Source organism: Cervus canadensis, chromosome 6, assembly GCF_019320065.1.
Source record: "Cervus canadensis isolate Bull #8, Minnesota chromosome 6, ASM1932006v1, whole genome shotgun sequence".
NCBI lineage: Eukaryota > Metazoa > Chordata > Mammalia > Artiodactyla > Cervidae > Cervus > Cervus canadensis.
This window is the reverse complement of record NC_057391.1, coordinates 18,210,215-18,222,235: the sequence shown is the minus strand read 5'-3', so window position 1 is coordinate 18,222,235 and position 12,021 is coordinate 18,210,215. Positions and strand designations below refer to the sequence as shown.

Genomic DNA, 12,021 nt, shown 5'->3' with positions numbered 1-12,021 from the left:
ATTAGTGTCATCACGATATATCTTTTCCCATTCGTCTGCTTTTAACCTGTTTGTGTCTGTGTATTAGAATGTTTCTTGTGAGGCTGCATACAGTTGAGGCTTGGTTTTCGACGCGCTTTGACATTCCTTATCTTTTTTTTCTGGCTGTGCTCGGGCTCGCTCTCGCTCTCGTTGCTGCGAGGAGGGGCTGCTCTCTAGCTGGGGTGCACGGGCTTCTCTGGTTCAGAGCAAGGGCTTCAGGGCATGTGGTGCGTAGGCTTAGTTGTCCCTCAGCGTGTGGAGTCTTCCCACCAGGGATCACACCCATGTCCTCTGCATTGGCAGGCAGATTCTTAACCACTGGACCATCGGGGAAGTTCTCCCTGTCTTTTAATTAGGGTATTTAGACCATTTTCATTTAGTGTCATTGTTGTTATATCAGGCTAAATTTAAATCTCACAGCTTGCTTCTTGTTTTTTTAGTGGTTGATTGAGGGCTAATGATGTACATTATTAGGTTATCACAGTCTGCTTTCAAATAACATTATTAAACCACCAGACAAGATGTGAGAGCGTTACAGTCGTGCGCCTTCATTTCTGCCCTCCAGTCTTCATACCGCTGTCGGCATGTTTGTTACGTCAGACAGACTGTACATCTCACACTATGCTGTTAGGACTTTTCTTCAAATAGTTAATTGTCTTTTAAAGACAGTTAAATAATCAGAAAAAGACCTTATGTACTTATACAGAGTACCATTCCTGGCATTCTTTGTTTGTTTAGATTAGTATTTCCTTCTGATATTTTCCTTCTGCCTGAAGGATTTCCTTTAATAGTTCTTGTAGAGCAGGTCTGCTGGTGATTAATTCTTTCAGATTCTGTATATCTCATTGTTGTTGAGTCAGTAAGTCCCGTCTGATTCTTTATGACTCCATGGACTGCAGCACCCAGGCTTCCCTGTTGTTCACTATCTCCTGGAGTTTGCTCAGACGCATGTCCATTGTGTTGGTGATGCCATCCAACCATCTCATCCTCTGTCGTCCCCTTCTCCTGCCCTCAATCTTTCCCAGTGTCAGGTGGCCAAAGTATTGGAGCTTCAGCATCAGTACTTCCAATGAATATTCAGGATTGATTTCCTTTAGAATTAACTGGTTTGATTTCCTTGGTGTCCAAGGGACTCTCAAGAGTATTCTCTAGCACCACAGTTCAAAAGCATCAATTCTTCAGCACTCTGCTTTTTCTTTATGGTCCAGCTCTCACATCTGTACATGACTACTAGAAAAACCATAGCTTTGACTGTATGGACCTTTGTCAGCAAAGTGATATCTCTGCTTTTTAATACACTGTCTAGGTTGGTCATAGCTTTTCTTCCAAGGAGCAAGCATCTTTTAATTTCATGGCTGCAATCACCATCTGCATTGATTTTGGAGGCCAAGAATGTGAAATCTGACACTGTTTCTTCTTTTGCCCCATCTGTTTCCAATGAAGTGATAGGACCAGATGTCATGGTCATAGTTTTTTGAATGTTGAATTTTAAGCCAACTTTTTCACTCTTCTCTTTCACTTTCATCAAGAGGCTCTTTAGTTCCTCTTTGCTTTCTGTCACAGGGGTGGTGTCGTCTGCATATCTGAGGTTATTGATATTTCTCCCAGCATCTTGGTTCCTGCTTGTGATTCATCCAGCCCAGCATTTCTCATGATGCTATATAGATGTTAAATAAGCAGGGTGACAATATACAGCCTTCCCGTCCTCCCTTCCCAATTTTGAGCCAATCCATTGTTCCATGTCTGGTTCTAACTGTTGCTTCTTGACCTGGATACAGGTTTCTTAGAAGGCAGGTAAGGTGGTCTGGTATTCCCATCTCTTTAAGAATTTTCCACAGTTTATTGTGATCCACACAGTCAAAGGCTTTAGAGTAGTCAGTGAGGCAGATGTTTATCTGGAATTCTTTTGCTTTTTCTGTGATCCAATGGTTGCTGACAATTTGATGTGTTTCCTGTGCCTTTTCTAAATCTGGCTTGTACATTTGGAATTTCTCGGTTCACCCACTGTTGAAGCCTAGCTTGAAGGATTTTGAGCATTACTTTGCTAGCTTGTGAAATGAGCACAATTGTATGGTAGTTTGAACATTCTTTGGCATTGCATTTCTTTGGGATTGGAATGAAAACTGGCCTTTTCTGGTCCTGTGGCCACTGCTGAGTTTTCCAAACCTGCTGGCACATTGAGTATAGCACTTAAACAGCATCATCTTAGGATTTGAAATAGCTAATCTGAAATTTTGTCACCTCCACTAGCTTTGTTCGTAGTGATGCTTCCTAAGGCCCACTTGACTTCACACTCCAGGATGTCTGGCTCTCCGTGAATGACCACACCATCGTGGTTATCCGGGCTGTTAAGATCTTTTTTGTGTAGTTCTTCTGTGTATTCTTACCACCTCTTCTTAATATCTTCTGCTTCTGTTAGGTCCTTCCCATTTCTGTCCTTTATTGAGCCCATCTTTGCATGAAATGTTCCCTTGGTATCTCGTTTTCTTGAAGAGATCACTAGTCTTTCTCATTCTATTGTTTTCCTCAATTTCTTTGCGTTGTTCACTTAAGGCTTTCTTAACTCTCCTTGCTCTTCTCTGGAACTCTGCATTCAGATGGGTATATCTTTCCCTTTCTCCTTCTCCTTTCACTTTTCTTCTTTCCTCAGCTATTTGTAAGGCCTCCTCTGTACAACCATTTTGCCTTCTTGCATTTCTTTTTCTGTGGGATGATTTTGGTTTCCACCTCCTGTACAGTGTTATAAACCTCCTTCCATAGTTCTTCAGGCACTCTACCAGATCTAATCCCTTGAATCTGTTTGTCACCTCCACTGTATAATCATACGGGATTTGATTTAGGTCGTACCTGAGTGGTCTAGTGGTTTTGCCTACTTTCTTCAATTTAAGTCTGAATTTTGCAATAAGGAGCTGATGATCTGAGTCACAGTCAGCTCCAGGTCTTGTTTTTACTGACTGTATAGAGCTTCTCCATCTTCAACTGTAAAGACTAAAATCAGTCTGATTTCAGTATTGACCATGTGAACACTCTTTTGGGCTCACTTGCAGAGGGATTTGTAGGGCTCACTCAGTTTTTTCTGTTTCATAGGTATCACTGTCCTTTGTTGCCCAGTGCCCAGATGTTCTGAAAACCATTGTTTCATGTATTTTATCTGTTTTGTTATGTTTCAGGCAGGAGGGTAAATCTGGCCCTTGTTGTCTCACCTTGGAAGCCAAAATTCTAGCCAAGAATTAGAAAAAATAAATAAAATTACAGGGGTGAGACTTTTCAGATTTGGCAAATAGCAGACATGTGTCAAGGAGAGGGAGATGTACTTTTTGCCCAGAAGCTGGGATTTCTTAAATACCTGAAAATGCCTCTGTACAAACAAGTGATTAATTAGCAAGTAAAAAAATACTTTTGGAAGCTTCTGGTAGGGCATATTAAACCTGATATGGTGATGATCATCTCTGAGGACTTTCCTTTGATTCCTGGTCCAAGCCTTCATGCTTCAGTGGTTTTGAGTCAGGTAGCCTGGTCATGAGTAGGGCCAGAGTTGGCATGGCAGAAACAGCAGAAGGGGTGAAATGGCTTCTAGAGGGAACTGCCAGGAAGAGGCCAGGTTGGAGTTGAAGAAAATGTTTTTTAAAAGTTGCAGCATACCTCCCCCGAAACTTTATGAACTGAAGCGCTTTTTAATTCTGCTGGGGAGTCTGTCTTGTTCACAAGGCAGCTAAGTATAGTAGGGAGCCTGACCCTGACCAGTTAGGTCACTGGTTGATTAGAGTCTTGTGACCCGGAGGTTCTTTTCTATACTGTGTAAAAGTCAACCGGTTGCTTTTGTCTGGCAGCTTTGAGCAGACAGCACCCTGTATCTCTTTGCTTACACAGGATATGAGTCAGTAAAGAAAAGAAAGTGAGGTACAGTGCATCTTAGTCTTCTCAGGCTGCCCTGATGACAAAATGCTGTAGACCAGGTGGCTTGAACAACAGAAATTTATTTTCTCACAGTTCTGGAGGCTGGAAAGCCCCAGGATCACAGTTGCAGCAGGGCCTGGTTTCTGACGAGAGTTCTCTTTGCAGCTTGCAGGCAGCTGCCTGCCTGTGTGTCCTCACAGGGCCTTTCTTTAATGGATGTAGTGGGGAAAGAGCAATCTCTCTCTCTCCCCCTTTTCTTCTAAGGCCACCAGTCCGATTGAATTAGAAACCCACCCATATGACCTCATTTACCTCCTGAAAACCCTTCCCAGTATCATCACATTGACGGTTAGACTTCCACATGGCAACCAGGGGGGCGGGGGTGGGGTGGGGAACAGACCTTCAGCCCCTAAGGGAGTGCATGGGACTCACAGCGGCATGAGTGCCTGTGTAACAGGCCTGATGCTTGACAAGGGTCTTTTGTCAGCCTCTCATTTCTGGCTACATTGTGTCCATACCCTCCAGGCCTGCACCCTAGTAGTAGCTCTTCCAGTCCATACCTCCAAACCAAAAGCTTTCAGAATTGGATTTGGAGTCCAGTGTTCTCTGTTGAAACAAATGAAAGCGCTGGATGTGCCTTACTGAACAGATTTCAAGGGAAAGGGGGCAAATCTCCTGATAGACTCCATATTGCTTCTCCAGGTTCTTCTTTGTGGCCCAGTTGGTCCAAAGCTGCATGAGCTTCTTGATGACAATGTATTTGTCCCACCAGAGTCATTGCAGGAAGTGGATGAGTTCCACCTCATTTTAGAGTATCAAGCAGGTAAGAGGAAATGAGTAAGTAATGACCTAAGCCTGGTCAGAAGGCTGTGTGTTGTCAGGTGGGGGTATGAATGTGCGAGAAATGTTTCTTTGTAAATTGGCAGGGCCCTATTCTTGTCCTACCACAGGTTTCCTGGTCCCTGGTCCTATTGAGCTGATACAGGCCCTTGTCTCAAGGGAGAGTAATGGGGAGTATTACAACAGTGAATAAAGTTCCCAGGTCCTCAAGTATGATTGATCTGAACCCAAGAGAAATCAGGCTGTAGGAAAGCAGGCACCTTAAATGAAAATGTGTGAAGCACATGTATATAAAGTTTTCCTTCATTACAAAGAAAAGAGAAGGGCAGGTAACATCTCTAAGCTCTGTGCCGGGTTCTGCCCTTGGCCTTGCTGGCCAGCTGTTCCAGGCTGCTCAGGATTAATTCCAGGCCTCTGACAAACTTCCTTTGAAGGATTTTCCTTTCCTTTGGGTGCATTAGTGGAAGGAAGTGTTTTATATTTAACAACACACTATTTCCCATTATATAATATTGTAAGATTTATAACTCCAAATTCACCCGATCCTACCCTACCCCAACTAGATTTTATGTGTTACACAGAACACAGATCTGATTTCTGAGAGATCCTAAATACCTGAATGTATTTTAATTGCTCATCTGAGTCCATATATTTGCTGGTGTGTCTTTCCTGTGCATAGAACTCTTGAATTTCCAATTCATCACATCATTAATCAAGGTAAAGATTTAAGCATCTAAATAGACTAATTGGTACCTTAAAGCAGTACTTAGTTAATAAGCATTAGCGAAGTACTTCCAAGTCTGATGCTTAAGAAACCCTTACCTACTAGAGTAATTGACTTTAAGATATAAAAATTACACCTTCCTCCAAGTACAAAAAGAGAATTGTTTCTGTTTCTCTTTTGGAGGCTTATTAGAATTGAGGGGGTTAGGAAAGGCAGGGTCTGAAAATTAGAGCCAGAATGTTGGACTGGGCAGTTGCCATTTGCACAGTTTTTGAGTTTCTCTCAGTTTTCATGGGAAAGCAGAGTAATGGCTTTTAGTGCCTGAAGGTAGTGGTGAGCAGTGAACCGCTTTGGTGAAAGGCGTGAGTCAGTCTGTTGGCCGGAAGGGTCTAGAATGGCTGAAGGTGTGCCTTTGGGGTGCTACTGCCACTGCTGCTAGTTCCATATCCGTCTCGTCGGTGCTCCATTCAGAACCTGTGGTCCCTGTTCCCGTCATCTTCCCTGGTGATGGCAGAGTGGAGAGAACTAGCACCAAGCCTTTGGTGCCTTTGACAGCTGTGCCTTGTATGTGGTAAAGAAGACAGCACAGCTTATCTTGAGAAGAGATTGCCTCCATCCTTGGGTTTACAAGCTTCCCACTTTAGTTTTTCTTTTCCATGCCTTATTTCTTAGTACTAAGCGGTGGCCTTCCAGTCAGCTCAATGGGAAGTTATATTTTCATCAGCCTCTGGAGGAAACCTAGTCTGGTGGCAGCAGCCCTCAGGTCAGCTCTCGTAACATAAATCCATCCCCAGCATCTCTCTAACCTAGATGGGTAAATTCCCAGAGGGGATTTGCCAACATTTTTTCCTTCTCTCCTACCAGACCTCCTCAGAGAAGCTTATTTTCAGGCTTTTGGCCAGTGAGTCACTGCATAGGTTTTGCTGACTTACTGGCTGAAGGGCAGGATCATAAACTGAGAGAAGGGATCACTTAAGGAAATAAATTCAAACCTTAGAAGAAGAGAGACAGAGGCTCACCCTGTCTGCGTTTCAGTCGTTTTGCTTCTCGGGCCGCTCCATCAGTCCTGTGGAAACCGGCAGCGGTCGGCTCTCCACATCCCTCCTTGTCTTTGCCTTGCGGAAGCATGTTTATTTTGCCTCCCTCTCCTTTTTGCTGAGGAAATTAGTTTGTTTTGAATGCTGTGTGGCTCTTCTCTCCTAGGTTAAGTTAGGTCATGCTTCTGCATAGTTTTGCTCTGAGTAGCAGTTCCAGGTCTTGTCCTGAGGAGAATACCTGGGTTGCATGTTTTTACCATTGTACAGAATCTTGTTGGTTGGGCAGGTGTTGGTTTAGCGTGCATACCCCACATCATTTGTGTCATGGGCACTTGCTCATTGATCTGTCCTCTTCCTCACTTGTTCCTTTGCTGATTCCGTCTTGTGGCTAAATGCCAGGTGTGGTGTGAGGCAGTAGAAGTGTGTTGGTAAAAGAAGACACAGGCCCTTTCCTCAGCCCACACATCACTACAGGAGGTGGACTCTTGAATAAATGATTGCACAGTCACATGCCAAGTCCTCTAATACAGCAGTGGCCCAGGGAAGAAGGTACCGGAATTGTGTCTGCTCGGAGGTTGACAGTTCAGTGAGGCCCCCCTGCATTGGGTCTTCAGAGATGAAGCAGAGGGGGCTGCTGCCATCAGCTCTGTGGATCACCATGGGGCATTTTCTTTGGACAAATAATAAGATATGGGTTAGGAGTTAAGAAAGGAATGTGGTGTTTTAACAAATACAACCATTACATCAGGTTTTAGGAAATTGGTGATGTTTTCTTTCCTGCTTTCATAGATTTTTGTACACATGTCCCACATATAAAATGTTTTTCAGAGGAATGGATTCAGTAAAGCTGAACTCAGAGCAAGGGGAGGGTGGCTGCCACCGCCCCCCCCCCCCCAAAAAAAAAAAACAAGAGGCCCAGTGGAGGAAGGAAGGAAATGGGGCGCTGACCCAGGGGACAGATCAGCCTGCAGCATGCAGATCCTCCTCCAGGGTTAGTCTGCCTTGGGGAAAAACTTTCTGAAGGAAGAGCCAGTAAATGATGAAACCAATGAAAAACTAGGTTCCATCATATGGACTTCACTTTTGTAAATGGGACAGATGCTTCACATGGAAGGAAAGCTGTGTAAACCCGGGTCATAAATCATGCCAGTTTCTGGCAGCACCCCAGGCTGGGGGTGACTGCTTCCCCCTGGTGCTCAGGGGGCCCTGGCCTCTAAGGAATTGCCTAGGCAGCCCTTAGGCTGAGTTTTGAGATTTTCAAGACTTTGAGGAGTGTGGGATCCGCATGGTATGGTGCAGAATGAGCTTGGAAAAGCCTCTTGCCCCCACACCACCCCCTCCCTGAGGACTCAGGCACTAGCACCCTCCCCTCGAGGGCTTGGCAGCTTGTGTATTGGGGGGCGGGGGGAGGCGTCTTAACTGGTACTTCACCACCTAACTGCACATCGGGATCTACAGGGGGGCTGCCAGCTACACTCAACCATTTAGGGAGGAAATAGCATGTGAACAGAGCCTTTATTCCTTATTACAGTCATTATTCCACAGCAGCTTGCTCACAAGAGGCTAGAGCAGCCATTTACTCTTAGCTTCCAGATCAAATGCCCAGAAATCACCAGTGGGCAGCAAGGCTGGGGGCCGGGTGTGGTCAGCCTGGCTCTTGGAATTCCAGCCTCCTTAGGTCCCAATGAAATAACAGATGCTAGGGCGCTCCTGAGAGGCGGAAGTTGCTTCAGGAAAGGCAGCCTGTCCTGCATTCAGGGCCCACATGGTATACTGCACACTGGTGTTTGGGAGTCACGATCTGTGTGGGGAGGGACACGGGCTCCTGGGTATGAGAACTGAGGGGACAGGAGACCTTTGCCGAGACTCGAGGGGCGTGACCCTGCCAGCCCTTGACAAAGGCACATAGCACTAGCACCCATACTGTGTTTTTGAGGGGTTGGGGTTTCTGGTTCATTGCTGACCCCCGTCCTGGCCACGGCCGCGCTCCCCTTAGGCTGTGGCAGCTGGGATTCACTCAACCAGAAGCCCGCCTGCCCCGAGCCAAGGCTCCAGTGACGCCCTGCCGTCCCCACACATCTCGGAGACTCAAAGCCTCTTCCTTTTCTTCCCGTTGTGTTGACTGGGCTTTTCTAGGGGAGGAGTGGGACCAGTTAAAAGCTCCCCATGCCAACCGGTTCATCTTCTCCCACGACCTCTCCAACGGGGCCATGAATATGCTGGAGGTCTTTGTGTCTAGCCTGGAGGAGTTTCAGCCAGACCTGGTGGTCCTCTCTGGATTGCACATGATGGAGGGACAGAGCAAGGAGTTCCAGAGGAAGAGGCTCTTGGAGGTAATGGCGGCACTGTTACAGAATTTCACAGATCGCAGCTCATGTTTTCCTTCGGATTCCCGCCTCTCTCGGCCTCTGCAGCCTGCACTGCCTTGACCTAGGTCCCAGCCTCCCGGGATGGGTCGTGGTAGCCAAGAAGCCTGCCTCCCACTGCAGCGAGGCGCCTCACGGTGTTCTTTCAGGCGCAGGCGGCAGCTTGAGTAGGACAGGTCAGAACATCATCTTGCCCGAGCCTCTGCTTCCTGTGCTGAACCAAACATGGCTGCAGTGTTTGTGGTCTGTGTCCTTCATGTTTTCCGTATCATCTCATTCACATCAGCTGTGCTGCAGATTCACACAGCAGTTGAAGCCGATTGCTCAGTTTAGGTCACTAGGAAGAAGCTGGCTGTGTGAACGTTTAGGGGGGATTCCTGGTGCATTCCAAGTCCTTAACCCCAGCGCCTCCCAGCAGAACCTAGTTGTCCCTGTTGGGCAAAGCGTCCCTTGTCCACAGAGACTGTGGTCGCCCACATAGCCAGGAGCTCTCATGAGGCTGCACTGCCTCTTGGACCCATCCTTCCCTCTTGCCTGACTCCTTGTTTCTGATGGCAGTGGTCCCCTCTTGTCTCTGCAGGTCGTGACCTCCCTTTCTGACATCCCTATGGGTGTTCCAGTTCACCTGGAGCTGGCCAGCATGACCAACAAGGAGCTCATGAGCAACATCGTGCACCAGGTAACCCACTGGCCACACTCGGGGCTCAGGTGCCGTGGGTGTCGTCTCACCCCGACCTGGTCCACGAGATCCAAGTCAGGAGCCAGGACTGCCCTGGAGCAGCATCTCCTGCTGAGTTAGGAAGACGGCAGAGTTACTGATGGGTTCGTTTAGTTCAGTTTAGCCAACTAAACTAAAAAGTCATGTCTGACTCTCTGCTACCCCATGGACTGCAGCACACCAGGCTTCCCTGTCCATCACCAACTCCCAGAACTTACTCAAACTCATGTCCGAGTCGGTGAAGCCATCCAACCATCTCATCCTATGTCGTCCCCTTCTCCTCCTGCCTTCAGTCTTTCTCAGCATCAGGGTCTTTTCCAAGGAGTCATTTCTTCACATCAGGTGGCCAAAGTATTGGAGCTTCAGCTTCAATCCTTACAGTGAGTATTCAGGATGGATTTCCTTCAGGATTGACTGGTTCGATCTCCTTGCAGTCCAAGGGACTCTGAAGAGTCTTCTCCAACACCACAGTTCAAAAGTATCAATTCTTTAGCGCTCAGCTTTCTTTATGGTCCAACTCCCACATCCATACATGACTACTGGAAAAACCATAGCTTTGACTAGACAGACCTTTGTTGGCAAAGTAATGTCTCTGCTTTTTAATATGCTGTCCAGGTAGGTCATAGCTTTTCTTCCAAGGAGCAAGCATCTTTTAATTTCATGGCTGCAGTTAGCATCTGCAGTGATTTTGGAGCCCAAGAAAACAAAGTCTGTCACTGTTTTCATTGTTTCCCCCTCTATTTGCCATGAAGTGATGGGACCAGATGCCATGATCTTAGTTTTTTGAGTGTTGAGTTTTAAGCCAGCTTTTTCACTCTCCTCTTTAACCTTCATCAAGAAGCTCTTAAGTTCCTCTTTGTTTTCTGCCATAAGGGTGGTGTCATCTGCATATCTGAGGTTATTGATATTTCTCCCGGCAATCTTGATCCCAGCTTGTGCTTCATCCAGCCCAGCATTTCTCATGATGTACTCTACACAGAAGTTAAATAAGCAGGGTGACAGTATACAGCCTTGACGTGCTTCTTTCCCAATTTGGAACCAGTCTGTTGTTCCATATCTGGTTCTAACTGTTGCTTCTTGACCTGCATACAGATTTCTCAGGAGGCAGGTAAGGTGGTCTTGTATTCCCATCTCTTTAAGAATTTTCCACAGTTTACTGTGATCCACACACTCAAAGGCTTTGGCGTGGGCAATAAAGCAGAAGTAGATGCTTTTCTGGAACTCTCTTGCTTTTTCTATGATCTAATGGATGTTGGCAATTTGATCTCTGGTTCCTCTGCCTTTTCTAAATCCAACTTTAACTGGAAGTTCTCGGTTCACATACTGTTGAAGCCTCGCTTGGAAAATTTTGAGCATTACTTTGCTAGCGTGTGAGATGAGTGCATTTGTGCAGTAGTTTGAACATTCTTTGACATTGCCTTTCTTTGGAATTAGAATGAAAACCGACCTTTTCCAGTCCTGTGGCCACTGCTGAGTTTTCCAAATCTGCTGGCGTATTGAGTGCAGCACTTTCACAGCATCATCTTTTAGGATTTGAAATAGGTCAGCTGGAATTCCATCACCTCCATTAGCTTTGTGCGTAGTGATGCTCCCTAAGGCCCACTTGACTTCACATTCCAGGATGTCTGGCTCTAGGTGAGTGATCACACCATCATGTTTATCTGGGTCCTTAACATCTTTTTTGTACAGTTCTTCTGTGTATTCTTGTCACCTCTTCTTAATATCTTCTGCTTCTGTTAGGTCCATACTATTTCTGTCCTTTATTGTGCCCACCTTTGCATGAAATGTTCCTTTGGTATTTCAAATTTTCTTGAAGAGATCTCTAGTCTTTCCCGTTCTATTGTTTTCCTCTATTTCTTTGCATTGATTACTTAAGAAGGTTTTCTTCTCTCTCCTTGCTATTCTTTGGAACTCTGTCTTTAGATGGATATATCTTTCCTTTTCTTTGCCTTTCACTTCTCTTCTTTTCTTAGCTATTTGTAAGGCCTCCTCAGACAACCATTTTGCCTTTCTGCATTTCTTTTTCTTGGGAGTGGTTTTGATCACAGCCTCCTGTACAATGTCACGAACCTCTCTGTCCATAGTTCTTCAGGCACTCTATCAGATCTAATCCCTTGAATCTATTTGTCACTTCCACTGTATAATCATAAGGAATTTGATTTAGGTCATACCTGAATGGTCTGGTGGTTTTGCCTACTTTCTTCAATTTAAGTCTGAATTATGCAATTAGTTCATGATCTAAGCCATGGTCAGCTCCCAGTCTTGTTTTTGCCGACTGTATAGAGCTTCTCCATCTTTGACTGCAAAGAATATAATCAGTCTGATGTTGGCGGAGTTACTGATGTGTTTCACGGGCGTGTTACCAGCGGGTTCGTAGTGTGTCTTTTTCCTTCCAGCATGTGGAGGTTGGAAGTGAAT

At 45.7% G+C, this 12,021-nt stretch overlaps 1 protein-coding gene across 2 annotated transcripts in view; it reads left to right on the top strand.

The window, feature by feature from the left end:
* The window catches only part of ADPGK (ADP dependent glucokinase), a 31,036-nt gene that overhangs the window by 15,439 nt on the left and 3,576 nt on the right, over positions 1-12,021 (top strand). For both annotated transcript variants that reach the window (XM_043471013.1, XM_043471012.1), the window contains exons 4-6: positions 4,621-4,741; positions 8,656-8,852; positions 9,466-9,564. In XM_043471013.1, coding sequence (XP_043326948.1) covers positions 4,621-4,741; positions 8,656-8,852; positions 9,466-9,564 — 417 coding nt within the window. The remainder of the gene's footprint in view (positions 1-4,620; positions 4,742-8,655; positions 8,853-9,465; positions 9,565-12,021) is intronic.